Here is a 25264-nt window from a genome sequence, read left to right on the forward strand (position 1 = left end):
TGACTAAATAGAAGAACAATAGCTACACTGGAGGTGCTTTGAACTTTGTCTCTTTTTTTTACTAAGCCTTTTTCAATTTCATCTACCTTAGTTTAAAGAATAATTATATATTTTTTGAGTCTTACTGTAAAACTTAACAAAAAAAACTTAACAAAAAAATAAATAGTAATGAAGCTACTGGTATAGCAGGTCTCAAAGACCTGCTATACCCCCACTGGCAATCCCTGGTGGGACGGAACCACGTCTGGACCGCAGTGGACTAGTCTTCGGGCCTTGGCATTGAGCGTGGGATCGAATCTTGCACAAGTGCGGCGCATCTCAGATTAGTGCACAACAGCAGAATAAACCATGTGACCCATCATCACGTGGTAACCCATATCAGAGCACTAAGCCACAACACCACAGGATTTTGACTCACCGAAAAATGGCATAGCAGAGATAGTCTGCTGGACGTCCTCTGTGAGTTGGCCTAGTTCAGAGTAACCATTGGAATGAGTGTAGATTTACCTGGGAACTTGGGCTATGTGTAATGCCCCATGTGCATACTTAAAATTATATCCTTTTAATGTAGCTATCTAACCATATGATCAGACAGGGACGTGAAGATTTCCATAGAGGCAAGGCCTCAATCAATACTATAGGGATTGACATTTTAATGTCCTAACCAGTTAGCTCAATTAAGATTTTAAAAAGATCCCCACTAGTGACCAGTTCACCCCCGACCACCAAACACCTGACGTTTCATTTAGGTCCCATTCCTATTCCTTCAAAGCTATAACTAATTTGGCTGCCTTTTCAGTGCTATGCTTAACTTCAAATTACCTTTTACACCCAAACCAAATGTTATTTTCCACAGTAATGATAAACAGTTCAAAGATAATCAGTATAAGGTATATATTTCATTTGGGATTCTTTTTTGTTTGTACATTTGAATACTGTTGTTTCAAATGTACCAAAAGTAGCTTTACATTAGTTCAATATAAATACATTTATATAATATACCAAATACATCATTTGATATGTTAAATACCAAACCTTACCATTCTCAGATGACAGCAAATGTACTGCCATCACCTCCTCGTGAGAGAGACTTGTGCCGTGTTTTGGAGCACATATTTTAATTTGTAGATTAATTTGTAGCGAGGAATTTAAGTGTACTATGAAAATGTCAGCGGTTACATATGTCACACTGCATAACAGAATTGTTTCAACCTTTATTAAACATAGCTTGCAAGAGATAAATATTACAAAGTTTTTCCTTCAAAATTAGCTTATTTTTTTTCAGTCAATGCATAATTTTTTTCAATCAATTGGCAGTATTTAAACAGCTAATCTAAATTTATTTTCTGAAGACATTTAAATATCAAGGATGTGCAAAAGGTAAGGATTAATGTCATGAGCAAAATACAAACTGATTTATTAAATATCAGATTAAATTTACTTAACTAATATTGTCATTCATTCTCCTGATGTCAAATTTTAATCGATAACATTAATATTCCCTGCATTTTCAACAGCAACTAATGTGACAATAGAACAGATTTCTATTCATATTGTATTTTCCAGCTCCTAGGAAAAGTGATCACTTTTGTTATATGGTTTACAACATTTAAAATAGAGAGGATTGCCTTGACCTTTTCAATGCTAGAGTATTTAAGCAAAAGCATTTCATTCAGTATTACCTTCTTATCCTTTAGAAGAGCAATTTGTTGCCAAGAATATACATTTAATTGAGATCATGTAAAAATACTGAATGCATCTATACCAAGATCAGCTTATTTGTATCCCGAAACAGAATTGGTTTGACATTATTGAGGTAATGTTGGTACACAACTACTCACACCTGAACCCCAAGTAGGAGAGGCATTTCACTTTACATGCCCAGTTAAAGAAATATGGTGCATATTCTTTCTACAAAGAACTTGGGATGGATGGGGTGCATGGGACTCTCGATACCAGAACCAAATGCTATTATATCTCCCCTGTAAACCAATGACCACTTTCCTCCCAAAACAATACAAAAGGAAACACATTCTGGGAGATCTACAACAAGAGTTAAATCTCATACATTTTGCACATTTGTAACACAATAATATACGGGGAAATCACAAAACGAAATGACAAGCTTCACAATATTCATGGCTTTTTGTTTGCGTTTTTACACAATATACAACCATTTAAATTGATTCCTTTTTTAGTACAAGGGAGGAAAAAAGCTTATTTACATTAAGTCAATACTTCCAACATAGCAAATATTGTTCCATTTTATAGTCAATACATTTGTTTTTGATTTTTTTTACTTCACCATGGGATGTTAACAAAAAGAATGGTTTTGGCAAGCTTATGAATGTACCTTAAAAAAAGAAATCTAGATACAAAGTTATCTGGACGTTTTTACAGTTGGAAGAGAGGGCAAGTGGGAGACACTGTTTTTAAACCATTAACATTTTTTTATATGACACACAAAAACAAATTATTCAAAATGTAAACTTCAATGTATGTATTGCACTGATTAATTAAAACCTAGGTAGTTTCAAGGCTATAGGGATATGAGTGCAGCTCGTTCTCATTTCAATGCGTTTCATCATGTACAAAAACAGCATAATACTCTTAAAAACATGTCAGACCGGCTGTCCAGACCAGGGGATGGGCGTTAACAACTCTAATTGCAATTTTTGGAAGCCCAGACATTTTTTCTCATAACAGATCTTATTCCCATTTTAAAGGGTTACGAGACCAAGCAACAAAACAAGGCTTAAGAAAACATGATACTTGGATTTGTTTACAGAAATATTTCTAGAATAGGTCTGTTTGTGTTAATGAACAAATGTATGATATTAGCTAATTCTGACTCATTACACATTGAAATACATAAGGGACAGAAAAGAGTGTTGAAGAGCTTGCCAAATGAAAGCCCTGTGTGATCGGTAACTCCTACCATTTCCCACTATGGAGTTTGAAGCTCTCTTGTGGTCTTCTCAACTTCAGAATAATACTTTAAATCGACTAAACACTGCTCAAATATTTGGACCGCTGAAAACACAGGAGTGTATATGACTCCACAAGAAAAAAATTCAAGTGCTTTGTGGAAAACAGCACAAGATGTAAATCATTGGACTTGAAGAAAGCTAAACACTTTATCCAAGAAAGGCAAAGAATACTATAACAAAATAACTGACTTAATAAGTGATGTATACACTAAAATGACAAACAACATACAGTAATCTCCCGCGACACTCTCTCACAAACAATAAGATATTATCCAACCCATCTAATGTCTTGAAATTGTACGACTTTTCCATTAAAATAAGTCTTTTCAATAGGAAATATGAAAAGTGCTCCTCCAGAGTGAGGCGAACTGTGTGCGATCACACAATGATTAATCCAAGTCTCTCTTGCATTGGATAAGATCCATATCCATTTTTTCCCTCTCGAGCCAGGCATCTATATATATTCAATATAGATATCGTTTGATTATCGTCTCCAAGGGGCCTTGGTACCTCTCAGGTACAACACCATTTTATTCAGGAGACGTTAGAAAAACATTTTTCACAACGCGAAAATAGCAATCAGAATACACTAATACAACAGGAAAAAGAAGAAAACTGTCCCGAAAAAAGAAGAAAAAATGTCTCTAGGTAGAAAGGCTATTTCTTAAGCGACACAAGGATCTTTTTCCACCTTCAAATTCAAGTTTATGTCAAGTTTGAAAGTAACACATGGTACCACAAGTAACTAGCGAGTTGAAACGTCTGCACACTGGACCACAAAGGACATGGAGGCTGTTGATGCACTACTTAGTATTGGATCAATAGTTTTGGCCATGGGTCGGTTGACAGGAGTACTGATCCCAGGTTGCCTCTTAATATTACGACTGCACCATTCTCAGTTTCCTGGTTACGTCTAATAAATTGTTGTGCCTTCCGTTTATATTTTTCTGTTTCCAAGGGCCTGTTCGTTCATCCGTGTTCTTGAAGAAGGCATGCCGGGAGTCTGTACTAGGCTCTTGGTTATTGCAAATTCTTCTCAATATGGCACATATAAATGTCAAACAATGTGTTCTTGTATTGAATTGGTCACTCTACGACAAGAAGTGATTCCAATTATAAAAAAATCTAACTGAAAAAAGACAATCCCACAATGCGTATCCTAAAAATAACTATGTGCCGACGCGTCTAAATATTCACACGTGAAAAAATATAGACTACTACTACTACTAATACTACTACAACGACCACCACTACTATCACCACCACTAATAATACTACTACTAGTACTACGACTACTAAGCACAATAAAAGAAGGAAGTCTAACAGTCTGGATAGCGGTCTTCATGGAAATCATTCTCACCATTGCACGTTTACGTCTACCTAATTATGTTCTGCAGTATGTCCATTTTTGTCGCTGTACCACAAATAATAAGATGCCAATATTGTGCCAATATTAAAAACAAAATACTTTTAACAAAAACTAAATAAATCCAAAAATCAGCCCCACAAGATAGGACTCTCCAAACGTTCTTCTGGTAATAAGAGTTTTCCACTCTCCAAACTAATGACAGGGGGAGAAATAATAAAAAAAAATTACAAAGCAAATGCAAATTCGGAACTGGGGCCTAAATAATTCCTTCCACCATTCCTACCAGATTGTAATGCAAGGGAGTGAGTAATAAACCTATTGTGAGCAGTGTCGATGCCAGCATTTGAATTCTGATGAAGCGCTTGCACTATGCATACAACTAGTTCTAACAAATAACCACACGCAGGGGGGAAGGAGGAGGCAAGGCAGGCAAGCGTTCTCAAACTCTTCAGTGGAACACTTGTACGACATTAAACGCAATTTGAAATGAACAACATCAATCCACACACCGCGTTAACCCTCTAGGACTCTGAACGAGAACTCTAAATGCAGCATCCTACCCTCAATGCGCTGGAAGTGCACCACCCAGAGGAGCCAATAACCATACACTAAAAGCTAAATGATAACCCTTGCCGAACCGAATGTTCAAATTAAATGTTGACTTACTGCTGGCGTTCAGTTCTTTGCTGACTACATCTTTCTAATTTGTTCTCATCGCCCATTATTGCAGACACTTAACTTAGTTTTTAGTAGCCGTCACTACCGTATGAACGACGGTCAGAATCACATTAGGTCTTGAACAACTATTTTAATAGCAATTAAATTATCTATGTCATTCATTATATTTGCGCTATAGTTGATATAGCTGATTGAAATTGGTCAAGAGTTTTACTGCTAAATAAAATGGGGACGATGTATCTTTTCTACACATTTATATATCTTTGTTGATCTATAAACGCCTCTTAACCATGACTATTCTGAGGTGGTGACTGTGAGCAGAGAAAGTGTTGGGGTATAGAAACAAATACACACAGCCGTCTTCTCGGCCACGGGCTGAATTTGACTGCCCAGGGGTCTCATATATAAGACTGTGCGTGGAATCGTTACTAAAAGTGACCGTACGCCCAAAAGCAATCTATGCTTTATAAATCAGAGTGCCTACAAGTGTGCGCAGCTGAATCGAGCTTCACGTTCCGCCCTGTACACGCCCCTTTTTAACCATAAATGTAAATTCAAACGACCTCATGAATGCGATCTGCATATAAAAAACAGACTCAAACGCAAGTATTATGTCTTGTCGGAAACAATGGCAGAAGGACTGAGAAAAGCATGGTCCTCCAGCAGTGCCAGCAGTGCCATGGTGCAGCATTACGCACGGGGCTCACCGCTGTATTTATAGGGTTACGGTAAGAAGACTGGCCGAGAACACCTTGGATAATCAGTTTGTAATCAGCCACGTAAAATGTTTTTGAACATAACCCCTTTTTAGTGCCTGATTTGTCATGAAAAACATCAAGAGGAACGGACAATAATATAACGATTGTGATGAGGAGTATGTGGCTTGGTTTTCCACACTTGGGATTTCATTGACATTTGAGTATGTGTTTACAGTGTCACAAAAATATTATATTATTGACGCATGTTGGACAGTATGGAGTGACGGGATTAAATAGAGAGAATTTTGATTTTGACTTAAATTATTCTGATTGCCGGTACATAGATTTAACGCATGATACGGGTTGAAATTAATCTTATGAAAGGCGATGATAAAACATAATCGTTCTTCTCTACATTTCTTCTGTCTGACTTCAGTTCACCACCACACCGTCTGTGTCGCCAATTCTCCTTTTCCTCCAAACCATGCGTACGCATGGGTCAGAGTTTGCTTAGGGCTGCGCACATTCTCCCGTCAAGTTAGTTTTTTATAGATCACAACCTTGGCGTGGAAAGTCACGAACGCCAATTTCAGCCCCGTTTTGTGCGTTCGCAACGGTTATAAATGAGACCCCTGGTGCTTTTCTGGGTTGTCCATCAAATCTGGTGTAGTGGCTAGAGGCTTCCGTACAATCTCTGCAAGGAAATATGCATAATCTAATTTTTGCTGTATTAAAATGTTGAAATAATTGATACCAATTGTATTATTTTACAAGCTTATCTATTTATCACACAGATAATGTTCAACCACGAAAAAAATAACGACTATCACAAACACTTATTGAGCTTAATAAGTGCAATGCACAGACCAGAGACCATAGGCATGGACTTTAATGAACTGGAAACATCCCTGTGGACGCCATGGTGAACGAAACAGTAAACTTATTACTGTTGAATCCCTAGGTCTTCAAAATCGTTGATGTGTATAACTTGTGTAGCCGTGTATAGCTTTGTTAAATGCATGTTTTTAATAGCATTATATAGCTCTTAAAAACAAACGGTTTGAATAGCCGTAGTATTACTTCCGAGACGCTGCCAGTGCCATTTATGGTGAAAAATATGCGGAAAAACGATGAGAGTGAAGTTGTTAGCAATCAATATTCACTAAATTTTTTAGTGAATATTGACCTATTGGCAGAATGTATGACTTTAGTGGAGAGAACCCACCCACATTCACAAGTAAGGTTTAATAACATGTTTAGTCTCTTTAGAAGATTCCCATCATGCATGGAGGTGAACTGAACCAAACAATGGAAGGTATAACGACGGCCACAAAAGCCATACACGCTCTACAGCTGTACACACAAAGACAAAATTAAGGATCTCTATATGAAGAGCAACAAATCAAATTGACATAATCTGCCAAGGCTTGGATTCTTCTGCGTTCGTTAATGCTACAACAATTAGATGCTACAATTAGAGAAGGGATACAACAGAAATGTAAAAGCTGGCTAAAATCGCTGGCTTCACTCTGCACTTGAGTGTGTGGCTCTCTGAAGAATGGCTAATATATTTCAAGGTGGTGTGTGGGTAAGCCTGTGTGTGCTGTCCCTGACCTGCCCGGTTTCCAGAAGCCAGAACGCATAAACATTCATCCCTCCAGTCTTAACTTGCAAACCGACTAGTTCAGGCTCATGTACTCAATCAATGCAAATACAATCCATTTAACATCCTATTTTGTGTAGATGATATGGCTAAAATGAGCTCATTTGTGTTGTTCAACTAAATATTGACATGCACCAAATAATTTATCCTTAATTCATTAGGTTGTGTAAGTATAAAAAGATCTGTTTCATATTTTAAACCGTATGGTACACGTTATTCTGCAACACTAGCTTTTAATTTCGAGCTCAATGGATTTCAGAATGAACTCCAAAAGTCAGACTAACACTGAGAAATGCTTTGTGTGGCCTGGTCAGGAGCGCTCTCCCAAACACACCGCCAACTCATCGCGTCCCCATCAACAACTTCCTGGGAGCCTCCCTGTACGAGCACCCGTGGGATCAAGGCGGTGAACAGGGTGGCCAACTGACCGACTTAGCCTAGCCACCGTCAAAGCCATCCATAAGAGTCCCTCTCGCAAACAGGGCTGAAAAGCAAAATAACAACGCCGACAAAAAGGAACGTGGCTGTGATACTTAGAAAACACAGCATAGAATAATCACAACAACAGGTTCATAATTTAACGACCTCGCCAAACAATTATAAAGTAAGACATTTTGGGTGGACCGACAAGTTTGGTGTATTTGTCTTGCTGATTGCTGTTCTCTGGGGTTAGTTTAAGGTAGGCACATGGACAGGCACTGCATGCTATGGGTAGGGACATGTTGATTGAGAGGAGAGTGCAGTGTCAGGGTGGTTTGTAAAGGAGTTAGTGGGAGGGGGGCGAGAGGACTATTTCTGTCCAGAGATGGACTGTGAGATGGAGCGAGGTGGGATCATGTCCAAAAGGTACTCCCTTTGCCGGTCGGCTAAGCTGGGACTCTTGTGGCTTCCAACAGCGGCTGGGTTCAGGTAGGCAATATTTAACCCTGAGACACAAAGAGAAAAAAAAACAATCAAACATTGGGTTAAAGATCTCTCATCAGCACCGTCGGGAGACGACCTGTGTGAATCACGACGGCGCTCTCGCCCGCTGACCAGGGATGTTGTAGATCTGGCGTCGGCTGTCGTGCTGCAGCCGGTTGCTGCTGCCGCCGCCGCCGCCGCCGCCGCTGCCCCCGGGCCCGCCGTTGCCGCCCCCGCCCCCGCTGGTGCAGCGCTTGGCACCCGTCATGCCCATCAGGCTGGTGGCCACCGACAGCTGGGAGGCCTGGGCGAAGTTGGACAGGACGCCGCGCGCCGAGCTGGACATCCCCCGCTGCATCTGGGCCTGGGGCTGGGGCGCCTGGGGAGACACACGGGGACGGGTTGCTCTCTGGCCATCCTCTGATCGGGACTGGGCGGGTTCATGTTCGTTACTTTGGTGGATTCGACTAGGGATGGACGATTGCTGTAATTCAAACCGACGTCGCGATGTGATAGAACGCGATATGCAAATCACAAAGGCTGAGATAAAAAAAAATAAGAAAAAAAGAAGTTAAATAAAGATGTTATAATATCAAAAGAAAGAGCAGTTTATATGTTGATTGCTTCCAATGTTGTGTTTGTCATGCTAAAGAATTATTTATTGCTCGTTTAGTGAATAATACAGAACATAAGGAAATGTAAAAAAAGAAAAAAAAAATCGCATATTAAATCGCAATATTGGTCGAAATATTCACAATTAGATAATTTTGACAACGATGGCTGGACTTGCTTGTGAGACTCAGACCGAGATATTTGCCAGAGGAGGCTGCCATTGTTGAATCTGGTTTGTGGTGTTTACCGTGTTCTCCACCTCCTCCTGGCTGCGTAGGGGAGCAGTATCCCCGACAGCCCGGAGGAGGACCCCGGCCAGCCAGCCTGCGCTCATCCCTTACCAAGACACTACAGTTCTCTCTTTCCATGGTGTGGTACAGGAGAATGTGTCCCTGATGTCAATGGGGCCACTTGCTGAACAAGTTCTCAATTGACCAAGCGACACAATATCAAGTGTGTACACTTTTAATAAAGAGCGTCAATTTGCATTAAAAAAGGCAGAGATCTTATGTTATAGATGCTTCTGGGGGTTTCTGAAGCGTGAAACTCAAAAAGAACCCATTGGAAACGTACCTGACGGAGAGCGTGATGTCGTATCATGGACTCTGGCTTGCTGGCGTTCTGCCCCGTGTGCTGGGCTGTGCTGGGGGACAGGGCGGCCTGCTGCTGCAGCCTCTGCTCGATCTCCTGCCGTGGAGACACAGACACAGATCAGACACAGGCACTCTCACTCACTCGCCCCGCTGGGGACCCCGGTGGCTTGGGACCGGCGCTGACCTGCTCCTGCTGCAGGGCCTTGACGAAGGCGTTCTTCAGGCGGTTGGTGTGCTCCGCCTTCAGGGCCTTCTTCTGGTTGGAGGTCATGCACTGCTCGCAGAGGATCCGCCCGCTCTTCTCCTGCTTCCAGTGGGGGGTGAAGTCGGTCCTGCACTGGGCGCAGTAGAAGGGCTCCATGCGGGACAGCGTCCCCCGCAGCTTCCCTGAGGAGAGGGGGACACCGTGGTGAGCACTGCTGGAGACGGCCACTGCATGGATGGAAGCTCTTCAACGGTTGTGGCTGTGGACTCTGTTTTGGCAGTTGTAGGGTTTGCCGTTGATGACAAAAAAGGATCTCCGCTGCTAAACAGCGCTCTCTTGGAAAAGAGGTGCTTAACCTCAATGAAACGTCAAATAGTCATTGAAAGAATCGTGTGTCGAAGTCAGAACTTAATGTAGAGCTTAATAAGAGCTTAATGTATTGTCCCAACACACAGTCCAACATTCTGCCAAAAAGACGGTGGCAGTTAGTTTAACCGTACACCCTAAACATCCATCAGGACATTAACAGATTGGTCGACTGTACCAAAGACTAGTTCTAAGAAGTGGTTATCCTGATTGTAGACCACGCAGGTCTTTCTCAAGCACTTTAGCCTAACATTTCTAGCATGAAAAAAGCATGTACCATGTCCCATGTCCCACCCGTCCTTCAACCTGACAGGTTTCTGGTTCTAAAAGTGACATTGCACGTGTACATCACGGATACATTTTTGAACTCAAGTACACCGAGTGTTTACAGTGTGCTGCCGCCCAAATGAGACTCAAAGCTCACGCCCGTGGCCAGATTCAGGAATCTGCACCGACAGGAACACAAGTCGAGCGCTGCAATAAACTTTGAGACGAGAGCATGTCTATATTTTGACATAACAAGAGACGACAAGTCTGGCAAGTTCATCAGCTAATGTATACAGTACATGTGCAGTGTTGATCTGCATTCCACAACCTGCCCCTCCCCTGCTCACCCTGGCTGTCGATGACGCTCTGCACCACCTCCTCCAGCCCCACCATGTAGATGAACTCGCTGTTGGCGGCCGACGGCAGGAAGTGGAGCAGCGGCGCCGGGGGTTTGGGCGGGGGGATCTCCAGCAGCGTCTTCTCCAGCTGCTTGCGCAGGGCCAGCTTGGCGGCCGCCTGGCTGCTGGCCTGGTCGGCGATGGAGTTCACCCCGCTCCCCGCCGCGCTGGGCATCGACGAGGGGCTGATGGCGGCCCCGCCCCCTCCGAGGCCGCCGCCGCCGGCACTGCTGGCCCCGGCGGCGGCGGCGGCGGCGGCCTGCATCTGGGCCAGGTTCATGTACATGGCGTTGGAGCCGGTGCGCTGGGAGGCGGCCACCTGCTGACTGGTAGCCTGGGGTACGAGGAGCATCAGGTGGGGTTAGGAGCCGTCGCGGTCAAAGGACCTTCCACACTGGAGACGCTGATTCACAGACTGAACTCACTTAAGATGCTGGAGCAAGTTGAGCACAAACAAGCACGGTGATTCTGAATGATACAATTAACGCATTCAGGAGGAAAATCTAACTTTGGACAATAAACGGACCATGATTGGATTTGATCGCCTATCTCAAGCCGATAGCAAAAAATAATACAGGCCACGATTTAACGTGTAGAATGATCTCAGAGTGGCCTTCTACGAAACTGAACCCAGACCTGCTGCGTTATTTACTACACAGCTCTTCTCAATGCTGTTGAACTCTCCGTTCACTTGCATGGGCCTTCACAAATTCCGGTGGTGAATATTTTTTTGATAATTCGTTGCTAAGCATATAATGACCACTGTCAAGGAAAGTGGATTTATTTTTTTCTGTTGTATCACTCCGCAAGTAGTCTGGTAACTTCAACCCCAGCGTCCTTGGTTGCTAAGCGACGTCAAAGTCTTTGGCGGACTATTTCTCTGCTGATCAATACAAATAAATTGAAAAAAGACACACCATGTGAAGTAATTTTTTTGGCCATATTTTCCATAGTTCACCGTCATGCAGGCTGTGTTCAGTAAAATAAATAGCGATCTGTTTTCGGCGCATGTAGGTCTATCTGCCTAAGCCCATGTTGAAATCATTTTGATGTTGAATGTTGATGGCGCAGTTGTTGAAATAAACAGATTGATTTCATACAAATCATAGAAGCCTCTCCCTGTGTCATTGTGTGTGCGTGTATACGAGGTGCGTGTTTTTGATTGACAGATTTTCGAATACTTCTCAGCGAATATCAAATAGTATTTTTGCCAGAAATGCATATCCCTAGTAATTACTATGTGGCCCACAATCAATACAACCAACTAAAGCGATATCATTATGGTCTCACGGCTGTTCTTTTGTATCATCAAAGCGATGTGTCTGTGTTTGAACAGGCCTGCTGCTTTGTGTGCGCTCAAACATCGTCCTGCCTCAATCCCCACAGGGCATCCACAGATTTTACCCTACTTTAGCTCCATATTCGTTTTATCTGCAGAATTTTTTTTTGTTGAGAATTACAGCCTTCCACGAAAAAAAATAAAGATACATTTGTTTCTGCAGATCTACATGTTACACATGAATGACTGAACACTATTTTGTATTCAAAACAGCAAATCATGCCGAAAACTACAACTTAAAACTAGGACTGCGAGAAGTCACAAAAGGAGTTCACAGCCCACGCATAGCCTATCCCTTTTCACGCCAATCATGGGGCCTTCGTTGTTCAGCACTGGGTCTTTTGGGACGCTGAAAGGGCATTTGAAAACGCTTTTGCTATTGGGGGATGAGCTTTAAGCGGTACCAGCCCCATATAATAAATAAACCCAGACAATAACGTCAGATCTCCACAGATACACTGTGAACACCTCCTTAAAGACTGTGAGCAGACCATAATGCATCTAGTCCAAAGGATGGAGAAGCTCATGAACAACGGAGGTCCTTCCCCCATGAGGTCCTACCTGCTGGTAGCTCACAGAGTTGTTCATGATGCCGGAGCTGGTGCGGACCATCCCCGGCTTCCCCATCAGCCGCTGGCCCTGCAGCTGGGTGGGGTTGGGCGCCAGAACCCTCTGGGACATCACCATCTGGGGCATGTTGCTGGCGTTGGCTGCTGACCTGATGACTGAGTGACCCTGTGAACCGAAAGAGAGGTGAGGAGGATTCGATGATAATGTTAAAGACAAATATCACCGTCAGATTCCAGAATTGTGGAGGTTATCAGATTCCTACAACCCGTTTTGAACCTAGATTGTATCTAGATAATAAAAATCTGTTTACATGAAAGGCACGACTCGCTCACAGCCACATCAGCACATTTATAGATAGGACAGGGTACGAGAGATCCCCACTTGACGTGTGCATGAATGCCATCGACATACTTGCTCTCACACGTTTCAGAAGATAACACTCAAACAGGAAACAAGGGCTCACAAACAGCAGGTATTTAAACACACACACACGCACACACACACACACACACACACACACACACCTGCACATTGCGTAGATTCTGGGGATCGGCGGCATTGAGGCCGGGTCGTACAGGCAGCTTCCCCATCCCCTGAGAACTGTGAATGGGTGTTGGCTGCAGAGACGAGGCGTTCTGCACCACTGGCACCTGGAACACGGGAACGGAACCTCAGAACACACCCAGACATTTAACAAACGATTCCCTCGATGGCTATAGGTCAATATGAGGGCAAATAAACAATGGATACAAAATAATGCTGTGAAGTTATTTTTGACATTTAGACCATGTAATCGATTGATAATTCTTGCATCCTTAGCAAGTACTGGAGTGGAGTATTTCACACCAGTCTGTTACGGAGACATGCTTGTTCTGTCCGATCACTTGAGATTACAGTTATGTAATACATTAAGCTGATTCATTGTGGTTGATTAATGATTCATTTCAATAAACCCTCCATGTATTGTGGACAGCCCCATTGCTCCTCCATGCACAAGGTGACTTGTAGATAGGGCCACAAGGTGGACCAGGCCGGGGAACATTTGGGACCTTTGCATGCAGAGAGGGCTCTGAGGGCCGACCTTTTGAACCACGTTCTCCTTCTGCATCTGGCTCTGACGCAGCTTCTTCAGCAGCACCAGGCGCGCCTCCTCCAGACGCAGCTCCTCCCGCAGCACCTTGATCATCTGCTGTCTCTCCACGCCCGTCTTCCCCTGGACACACACACACACACACACACACACACACACAGTCAGTAAGAAGTAACCTTCTAGCCCGAAACTATGATTAATCTAAAGAACAGCCATTACAGTTCTAACACATCCATAGAGTTCATTCCCAGTGCTCTGATGTTCCCTGGTCTGCGAGTGGAGACCCTTAGAGGCGGGGCTCACCCTGAAGATCTCCCTGTTGGCCTGGTGCAGTCTCTCCTCGGGGTGGGGGCTGCTCCTGGGACTGGTGGCCTCGTTGTCAGACAGGACGATCACGTCCGGGGAGAGAGAGCGCCTCTCGCAGGCCGTCTCGCTGGCGATGAGGAAACACAAACGAGAGACCATGGGAAACAAGAACGCTCCAGGCTCGAAGGAGAACCAGTGACGGTTATAGGACAGGAAGCCCCTGGTGTAACTATCTGAACGCCACAGGCGTTCAGATAGTAAGCGAGCAGAACAGAACCTATCCCAGAATAACTCTGGCAGTACCAGACTCTAGAAGCCATTTGGAGTATGAACAGACTCTCTTGACAGTGTGGCACTATTTGTTAAGTCACTTTTAAATGATCACATGCCTAAACCCACTTCAGTTGGAGTATATCCAGCGGTGAGAGCAGGCAAGCGGTCCTAAGATGGGAATGTTGTGCATTCCCAGGCCTTCTGAAAGACGCAATCTTTTTAATTCTAATAAACACATTTAATTAGTGTGCCCAATGAATACATATCCTGAAAAATGTGATGTTCATGGAGGTTAGATTAATACTTCTCTATGCTACGATTACAGCTTTCGGAAGTAAAGATTTGAATTTAATTTAATTTGAATCTGGATGCGTCTGAATGTATATACGATGTTTGAAGGGTGTGGAAAACATTCCAATATTACTATTTCGTTTTTCAAATAGTTATATTCAAAACACCAATTCCTGGAGTTGTTGCACTGGGTTTTCCATTGCCTCCTTAAAAGGTGACATATTAAACCACTCATTGTGAGTGTGATTAGCCATTACAAGCCGTTTTGAAAATGTGCAGCTTCTGACATCAAAGGTGGGCGTGTCCACCTGTGATGTGTGCTGGATAGATCAGTATACCAGCCTACCCAGTGGACCGTAGAAAACGTTGCTCATCTATCCGTCACACATCTAGGTGGACACGCCCACCTGTGATGTTAGAAGCTGCACATTTTCAAAACAGCTTGTAATGGCTAATCAAACGCACACCTGGGGGTATAAAATGTCCCCTTTAAAGTGAGTCGATGCTGGTAACAGGGTAATGTTGCCCTTCAGCTCATGCTCTCTGTTCCATCTCCCGCATTCATGAGGGAGGGGCACACATCTCTGAGCATTAAGAAAAGCTGTATCCCTGCAGCTTTTAATCACAGCACAACACCGCCCTCTGGTGGCCCAGCCAGGTTACACATGTGGAAACCTCACTTTCCTAGCCTTGCTCTTGCCAGACCAAGCCCTTGGTCTTGGGAAGGCTGCTGTCATTTTCTTCAGCACAAGAGGCGTGATCAACGGGCCTAGTTCAACTAACTCTGTACGCGATTTGGCTAGTTGCCGTCGCTTCCCTGTCGTCATTGTGTTAAACCAGCTAATAGCGCGCCAAGGGGAAAAGCCAACTTTGTGATTGGCTCCCGCAGAAACGTATCGGAAGCAGAAAGAAATGCATTGCTCTTCTCCAGACCCTTGTGGAGGGCGAACTTAATTCATCTGAAGAATGGGCGGGGCTACCCAGGCTATCGCTTTCCCTCATCAGTCACATGATTAGAAACACAATTTTGAACTCTGAGCCATAATCAACAGAAACAACAACTTGCCTTTGAGAGAGAGGGTTGTTGTAGTGGGTCGGGTTAGTGTGCGGCATATTAATTGTTTATTGGCGTTACAGGGTGTTCGACAAATCAATTAGGTTCTAGTTTTGGCAACCATTGACAAAACAGTTAGGTTCATGTGGAGTGTGTTTGGTTGCAGGCTGGTTAAAGCAGACTCACCTGGCCGGACTCAGACCATGATGGGGGCCTGATCCTGTCTGTATGATGGCCCGATGCGCTCAAAGTGTGCGGGCTCAACTAGCACCAGGGTCTAATCAGTCTGACTGGGGCCAGGTGAGGCTGCTAGGAACCAGCCATCAACCAAACGCACCCCATGTTCTTGCACTTCAATAAAATGCTTAAAACAGAAAAAGCATTGAGCTAAATGCCTCTTTTTCTTGAGAACAGCATCAGGCTGGTTTGTTTACTTACTTCCTCACACAAGTTGCGTGGCGTGAATAGCACACAAGAATATCCCACACACACATTTGTTTGTTAGCCTAATATCCACTACATTATGCATGATGTCAAATTCCACAAAGTGGAAACAGTGTAAATAGGAATTGCCCAAAATATATGAATCACAACAAAAGCATTTGCTTTGAGGCGTACTAGCATGGTGCACCCCCTGGGACGAAGACCAGTCCCCACTCACCATCTCCGACTGGCGCTCATGTCCACCGGTTCGTCCATCATGTTCTCCTTCCCGTTCTTGCTGAGCTCCCCGTGGCCGCCCGCTCGCAGGCTGCCGTTCAGCTTCTCCTCGTAGGCCGCGCTGGCGCCCATGATGCTCTGGTGCTGCTGCTGCTGCTGCTGCTGGTGGTGGTGTTGGTGGTGATGGTGCTGGCTGCTGATCCCGGGCCCCTTCCCGTCCCCCAGGGACCCGGCCGCCGCCGCCGCCGCCCCCTCCAGGGCCGCCAGGTCGGCCAGGTCCTTGCGCTTGAGCAGGGCGAGCATCTTGAGGCGCTCCATGGCCTCGTGGCCCTCCATCTTGAGGCGCTTGGCCAGGGCCTCCTCGCGCTCTGCAGACGTCTCCAGGCCGCGCTTCAGCAGGTTCAGGCGCAGGGCCTCTTCGGACATCCGCTCCATCCTGACGGAGGGGGGGAAGACATGGGAAGACATGGGGGAACTTCAGCTGGTGTTCAGGTTAAAAAAAGGAGCTGAACACACGCTTTGAGAGTTTGGTTGAAAAACTAAAAGCAAACACATCTGCGATCATCGCCTCCCCAGAATAACCACCAGACTGATTCAGTTTCATTAATGCTGCATGAGCAAACTCAGAATAGGGGGGTTTATTAATGGTAATGCTGCGTCAATAAACCGTGGGTTGTGCAGCAACCTGTCAAACCTGCTGTATAGAAACAGCAATACATTCCTCGAATGAGAAACAAATACCTCATGGCATGGGAACACCTCTAAACATAGTTGTTTTAGTATCAGCAATACTGCAATAAACCCATTAGTCAAATGTATTGCAGTGTCTGTCTCGCCAACGTCCTCTCATCGAAGCGAGGCCTGCTGGTTCTGTGCTGCCCTGAGTCGGCGCTCTGTCCCGCCTCTTGCACGGGATTGGACCAAAACAATTGGTCAGACAAATTCCATTAGCCAATTAGAGGAGGACATGACACTCACTTAAAGACAGCTGGGGAGTCTAAACTATTTGTGTATCATGCATGTCTGTTATGGCATTTGTATTACATTTAATAAAGATCCAATCCAATCTCCAACGCAACTATTTTGTTTCACCACCACCCATCCCCTAATCCACCTCCCTCCTCTCACCCCAAAAATCGAATTCCCCCATACGGCCCCCTGACCCTGAACCATGCCAGTCATGGTAGGTGTGCTTAATGTGCTTAATGTGCCCCCCCCCCCCCCCCCCCCCATGTGTTAACCAGCCCCGGTTAGGGGCTCAATTTGCAGACAAAACTACCTGAAGGCCGCTCAAGAGTTCTGGGGTTTCCCTCGGTGTGTTTGTAGGGCACTGTGTGCATATAGACACCAGGCACTGAAGAGGCCTATTGTTCTCTGCACAAACCCATCGTATTGACTCAGAGAGCTGCGGTGAGTGAGTGATGGAGGCTGTGAATGTATAGAGAAAATATATAGATTTTTTTAAACATCACCGTTATCGGAGAAGATATGAATCGCAATAGGTATTACTATTTAAGGGTCCAATCCTAGCTGTACGTCACAGAAATAGAGATCCATGCAAACCATCGAACAAGCAATTGTCCGATTTGCAGAAGGATGGCAGCTAAATCAGCGATCAGCCGATCCAACGGACCTGTCGTCGCCATAGGGCTAGAGGTGTTAGCTGCTGGAACCTCTGCAGTTTCCGCCCCAGTTTAAGGCCATTGTTTCTACGTTTCTGTTTTCATTTACCAGCACTAGACATGGGCCGCTGTTTCCTATTTGTTCCCCACTGAAGATCTCTTTATTGCGGAGCGTGATTCCAGAGTAAACATGAACAGCTCGCAGCTCTCGCAGCACTCTCCAACTCTGAAATCTCGCCTACAGCAGCCTCCAATCCCATTTTATTCATTTTCTCCAAAGCCATTATTGTTTGAGGGAGAGTATTTGAGTCGACTCGGAATGAGGATTCCATTAGTTAAAATGATATGTGCAGCGGAGGCACCCCCTCGACAAAAATATATTTTTTTCGAAGCCCTGCTTCAGTATTTTAGCCTCTTGAACACCAGTGACCAACAAAAGCAGGTACTGTAAAGAACTAGTCATGGATCGATTGCATCCCTTCTGATGCAACACAACAAATCTATTCCCACATTTTAAGAATCACCAGGACAACTATATATTTAGTGTTTGGCCAAAGAGTCTCACAATGAGCTTTGGTCCCCTCACAATTATGCCAACCCTAACTTCAACCTTCACTTCCCTCGCTAGAAAAAAAACAAAAAAAACTGTCACAGACACAGTGACACACATACACTATTACACAGCACGCAGAGTGCTGCACAAGATGGGGAAGCAAAAATAAAACAGTTGGAAGGATCCTGCAGCAAAGCAAGGCCCTGACTTGTTGTCTTCTGACTGAAAAACAGGCCATTGTGTCCCGGGTCAAACACAGGAGTTAGAACCTCTGCATGTAGCAGTGCATCCTCTCCTAGAACTCACTGGGGCACCATGTCCGTTTGCCCATGCTCCGCCTTCTATGACCACAATTCCTTGCAGTGGTACCATAAAAAGTGCACTACCTCGAGGACCAATAGGAAAGAAGAAAGAAAGGTCTTTTTGAAAGGTTTTTGCATGCTTTAACCATTTTACAGCCAGATTATTTTGATTCATTAAAGATTGGCCCACAGAAAGCCATCGAGCGCAGGGCAAGCAGACGCAGCGACCAACATGGACGCTCACTTCACAACAACGGATGTCCTTGATGCAGTTTGAGACGCTGCATTGACAAAGTATTCACTTTATATGCACTTTCACACGAAAAACACGCACGTTTAAGATCATACGTCAGAGAGAGGAACAAATTGCAGGACTCAATGAGACAACGCCGGCATAGGGGGTAGACCTACTGAAGAATGCGTCATATCTGAAGGCCGAGTAGAGCAAATCCTACAACTAGAGGGGTGAATGCTTTCCTCAAAATCATGGGATCAAAGTAAAGCGGAAATGGTTATTTACGCAGTAAATCAATACGTCCCATATGTATTTTGTTTACGTCATGTAGGGCTGGCCCGAATACATTATTTAAGGGTTCTGAAGTGGAACCTTTAAATTGTGTGAAATATTGATTCATCGCTACATATTGATAATGAAAGGTTAAAATACAAATTTCCCACAATAAAATAAAGGAATTAAGAACCAACTTTACCATAAACGGATGATCCAGTGTTTGGGCACCATTTTGCAACTAAACATGCTGTTTACAATCAATGGATCATAGCCAAGAGGTCGCTGCAGAAATAATGGAATTGCCTTCAATCTGAACACATGTTCTTTGTCATCTGGTGTTGGTAGGGTGCAATTGTGAGCGTTTGGCTTTGTAGTCTACAATTCTATTTACCAAAATCATGTAAAAATTGTATATTGTGTTCTCAAGATATCTATCGTTTTTGTTTCATAAAGCTTATACTGTCTTATTTGCATTGGTTCTATTGATTCATTTTGCCTAAACCTACCTCTGCTCAAATCTCTCTATTCTAGCTGTACTTCAATTTATTGGCATCAAATATCAACCCAGGTACTTATTAGATGTTTTGATACGGCCCTATCGGGTTACCAACTGGCAGTACTAGGTGGTATTCAATCCAAAACCCTACATTTAATTTTGGCATATATATAATCTTCCACTTATGCCGTGTTCTAGTTTTATTCTTCAACCACGTCGATTATTTCACTTGCACAACAATCTCCCAGGTACCATCTTTCATTTGTTACCAATAATTCATATTATAAACGAGAAATACCTAATTTACTTTGGGTATGTTATTTTCAGAAAATAACTCAGGAATAGGGCTAGTGATGTTGTCCTGTTTTTGACCCAACAGCCATTTGTAATTCTTCAAACTAATCTAATCCCCTCAGAGCCATCAGGCCTGAGAAAACTCAAACAGCAGAGTTTGAGTTGATAGGAAATACATTCTCTATGGTCAGAAGTAAATTAACCTGGAAGCTGTTGACACACACACACACACACACACACACACACACACACACACACACAAAACGGTGTAAAAGTGTGATATTGTCTAATAGTACCAGAGAGCAGCTATGGAGAATCGACCTGCAGCGAGAACGACACATTACTCTTCCAACAGTATTTGAACAACAAAGAAAAAATGTCCGCAACTCAAATTCAGCTAAGATACTGGACAGGGCTGTAACAGAGTACATATGCATCAGGTCACTGTGTATATTTCTGAGAAACCCGGGTTAAGAAAACTCCTTCAACAGTGACATAACAGGTATTCCTTCACAGAATGACTTCATGCCTCCTGAAATCCCTGCCCTCTGCAACGAAACTAAAGATCTGATCATGGAGAATCTTGGGGGAAACCCTTGTTTTCATGCACCACTGACCTATGGACCAGCAGGGCCACATCCACATTCAGGACAGTAACTGCAATTCATATCAGAATTCTGTGGGCTGCAGACCTGGTGTCTGAGCATCAGCTGGAGGGAGGCATTGGAGAGGAGGGTAGACCAAACATGGCAGCAGGGCATGTCCAATATGGCTGGTATCACCACTGATAATGCCTCAAACTACAAGCATTTCAGCAGGTCTTCATGTGGGTTCCCTGCTCTGGGCACAACCTGCACCTCGCCATTAGCAAGGGCCTGGCTATAGACCGTGTCTGGAGCACTGTCGAGGTGGACCAGGCAGCATCTGCTCTCAGAAGGTCACCAAACATGTTCAGACAGCTGAAGAAGAAGCAGAAAGATTTGTGGGAGCCCGAACAAAGACTGATCCATGATGAGCCGACGGCCGACACACTGGGACTCAGCGTATGAAATGGTGGAGAGAGCTCGAAAACAGCAACAAGCAGCCTGTTCAGTTCTAGTGAATGATGGGAAGGAATGGCACCTCATGCCTAGAGATGACCACATTACAGTTCTTGAGGCTGTAAAAGAGATATGGAGCCCCGTCAGCTCTTTCAGGGAAGCCCTTCCTGGTGGAAAGCACACCACACTTGTCTCTGTCCTGCCCCGAAGTTGGAAGGTATTTTCTACTTTGACAGTTGAGGAAAGTGACAGCAACCTAAAACATAAACTGAAAGAAAATATAGGAGGAGATCTCAGATGAATATATGAGGACAGGCATCTGCAGCCGATACTGAACACAGCCATGATTCTTGACCCAAGTTTCAAGGACAGGGTTGTTACCTTAAGAGGAGGTTAAACAAAGCCTTATGATCAATGACGTCCATGTAGCGGAAATAGGAGGCCAAAGTCCCCTTCCCCCTCTCCAGACGGCAAGCAACCAGCAACGTAAGCTAAAACAGACCTGAAGGGACGGTTAACAAGCATACAGGGGAACAGAAAGACACATGGAGAGGATGCATCAGAAGGGGATGCAGACGCAGCGGCCAAACTCAAAACGGAGATAGATGGTATTGAATATCGATATCTTTCAAGGTATTGTAAATGTGTGCAACGTGACTAACACTAGTTCAGATGATTGTTCGTTTTTTTGGAACTATTTATTTTTATGAACAGTCTGTATCGTCACCCCCGTGAGGAACCGTACTTCAGAATCTTGCTTTTATGAACTGAACATATAGTATGACAACACGGTGTGGGATTTGTGGAGCTCGATCTGGACAGCCATAGATTTCGATGACAGTGTACGTGAGAGTTGTGCTTCCCGGACAACTACAGCATAATGCTACGTGTGTGTGGATGAGTGGAGCCGTCTGAGCAGCGATTGATTAGGATGGCCACGTCAGAGGGAGGGTGAAGCGCAGTTCATATACAACGTTACTCATTATAAAGCTCATATACAAGGACATTCCAAAAAAATAGGGGTGCACTGATTCCAATTTCAAAACGTACAAGAACTTACATTTGGTTACTTGCCGATCCGAGTACCAATACGAGTACTAATACCATTTTAAAGAGTTTAAAGAGCCAGTTTAATCGCAGCCACAGCCGTAGAATTACTATACATGTCGGGGAAGCCTAACCCTCTCTCAAACGCGGACATTAAATAAACCGCTGGTCAGACAGAGCTACACCATCCACACACACCTTGGCGGTATACAAGACGTTTGACTACTGTATCCAACACTACCTTGGAAAATGCAGTCCGACATCGCAAAAAGAACACCACCCGAGTGGTTCACATAGTGTTTCGGGAAGAACAGTTTACCCCTTTTACCCTTTGTTCTCTTAATTGGGGACTTATTTCAGTAACGTGATAAAATGGCATCGATTACTTGGATTAATTCTGTTGACGATCATATAAGACAAATTACCACGTTTAAACGTTACGTTGTGTAAAGTGGCAACGGGGGGGGGGGGTTGTACAAGTACAACCCCCAGGGGGGGTTGTACGAGTACGAGTACACTAGCACAGTATCAGGCCGAGTCAGAGTCCTGCCATCGGTACATCCCTAATAAAAAAGGATCACAAAGTTGCCGTGGGTCGCAACACGGTTATACTTCCTAGAGGTACCCTATTTTAAAAAGTGTTTGAATCTCAACTGGGGGGGGGGGGGGGGGGGGGGGTTCTTGCTCTTTAAGGCAAACCAAATCTGTGGAGGATTGGCTGAAACGGTATTGCGGTTCAGACATTTCACACATCGTAGGAAAATAAAAGTGCAAATGAATAAATAAAACTGAACTTGCATTCATAATTGCTTGGTCTTTGGTCGTTGAATTTCTTTTACACAGTCAAATGTTGCTGTGAAGTCCATAATAATAATAATAAGTAATTAGAAAAATTTATAAATTAGAACATGATGGTAATGGGGGTAAAGGAATGAGGTTATGGAGTGCATTCCCATAGATCTGACAGCGCATTCACCAATAATCTGTCATAAAGGTTGTATGGCTTGGCTATATTGGCTGTTCGATGGTCGTTATATCATCATATTGTTTAGTAATTTACTTTAGTAACTTGGGTCCTAGGCATCGATTCTATACATAAAAATAGGTTTACCTCAAATATGTCGACTTCACTCAAGCCTTTGTTTAGACAAATATGAGAAGGCCTATATGAGAGATATTCCCCACTAACGACATAAATACTGTGTAAGTGTTCACCCTATAGTTCTGAATGACTTTCTGCCCACTTCGGGCATCAGCTAGGCCAAGGCTTACTTCCATCAGTGGCAGATCTGCTGTTGTAGTTTTGTTAAGGACAGTACAATAGCCCGTAGTTGAGACTTAAAACATAATCTTGGACTAAATATAGCAAGAAAGGCCCCTTATTGCCTAACATGTTGAGACACATAGGTACAGAGTTACCTGTCAAGAGTTTAAGCATAAGCTGTTCTGGAAACATGCACATGTTGTGAAATGATTAGTTAATAATGGGCCTTAATAACAGTTAAACCACTTGAAATGTATTTTCTTCCCACATTTTTATGGGGTGGAGCTGTTGTGTAAATATGCAACATCTACAAATAGTACCCAACTATACAACTCAAAACGTATCTTGGCAAACAGAGTGAAATGTTATTATGCATGTATTATTCATTCCGAATTTTAGGAAGCATAGTGAGATTCGGCCCGGAGTCGACTGAAGGCTGCAACCCATTACGCTCACCCTGCGTTAGAAACGGAATAAACATGCTCATGTGCAGATTAAGACAAAGAGCTACGTGAATCCATTACTGTAATGGGCCAAAGACGTTCTGCAACAACCTGCAAACCATAGTGGTGCTGTGAGAACTATACGTCTATATTTACAAATGAATAAACTGATAAATGACAAATAGCACATTCTTCGGCAGAAAACCAGACAAACATCGATCTGGTCCAGGATGCCAGTACCAAACGGTGTGGGCAATAGTAGGGAAATGTGTCAGTGACGGGCCCGCTGCCACCAACATAAAGAGCCGGGCAGAAAACCCTCTATAAACAGCCACCATCTGCAAGACCCTGAGAAACCAATGCACTTCTTCTGCGTGAAGGAGGCCATTTACACCAAGTTCAGACAACGTCTCCACTCACGTCAATGGCTGATGCGTTTTCCCATTTTTATTCTTCTAATTGAAAACAGCCCCTAACGACGCCAGCCACTCGCAGACCACCTAAGCGTTTAGGACTCCTATCCCCACGTCGCTAATCAGCTTATTGTGGTTGTAAATAATCTCATCGTGTGGTTATTAAGCACCGATATATGCACATCGGTTGGTTTTAGCGGTGTATACCTTCAGCATAGCTGGTCGCACGCAATCCGAGTTAACCCCTGGAGACTCGGGGGTACAACAATGAAACACATTTTAGTCATTTGCCAAAATATTTTAAACAACCGCGATTAAACATTACAATTGGCAACCCGTATTTTGACAAAGATGCATTTGGATGCCTTCACATTCCCGTTTACGATTGTTTTGCTGCGTTTCCAAGACCTTATATTTGATTCATGCATTTGAAGCGATTACTGCTGGCTAACATGTCCATTTTGGTCCACATATTGACGGCAAAGCTCTGCGATCTCATTGTCTGTGACGCTAAACAACATCGCCCGTCTCCAGTTATCAAGTCCGCACGACGACTACCCGCTCAGCTGTCTCAATATGCCGCTGCGGGTTCAAATCGACCCCGATGTCGGCTAGGCCTCACGCATGTCCTCGGGCTCACCTGTCTCGCCTTTACCCCTCGGTTTCCACAGGCTCCCGGTTTACTGTCAAATCCTGAAGCGCTGCAATTGCTCCTCACAACCAGTCTCCGGCACCGGCAAACAACACAAAGGCGCTGATTGGGCCTCGACAAGCGTTCATCCCCTCGGTGCTAGCTCAGACAGAGACGGGTTATTGGTCGGTGGCTGTGTCGGAGACGCGCCCCTATTAAGGTATGTTGTTGTCTCTGTCTAGAAGGGAGGGGACGTGCGCCGTGCTGGCAGCACGAGGCAAACCTTCAACCATTGACAGTATTAAATAGCCTCCGACACCGAA

General features: G+C 44.1%; 1 protein-coding gene across 1 annotated transcript; it reads right to left on the reverse strand.

The window, feature by feature from the left end:
- Positions 1 to 1201: 1201 nt before the first annotated feature.
- Positions 1202 to 25263, reverse strand: gatad2b (GATA zinc finger domain containing 2B). Its single transcript, XM_060044173.1, has 11 exons — positions 24951 to 25263; positions 16327 to 16761; positions 14045 to 14174; positions 13733 to 13864; positions 13176 to 13301; positions 12643 to 12816; positions 10692 to 11076; positions 9691 to 9893; positions 9487 to 9600; positions 8434 to 8680; positions 1202 to 8324 (listed from the first exon to the last, which is right to left on the reverse strand). The coding sequence occupies exons 2-11, from the start codon at positions 16758 to 16760 to the stop codon at positions 8188 to 8190; spliced, it is 2082 nt and encodes a 693-aa protein (XP_059900156.1). The 5' UTR covers position 16761; positions 24951 to 25263; the 3' UTR covers positions 1202 to 8187.
- Position 25264: the final 1 nt, after the last annotated feature.

Source organism: Gadus macrocephalus, chromosome 22, assembly GCF_031168955.1.
Source record: "Gadus macrocephalus chromosome 22, ASM3116895v1".
In the NCBI taxonomy this organism is placed as follows: Eukaryota; Metazoa; Chordata; class Actinopteri; order Gadiformes; family Gadidae; genus Gadus; species Gadus macrocephalus.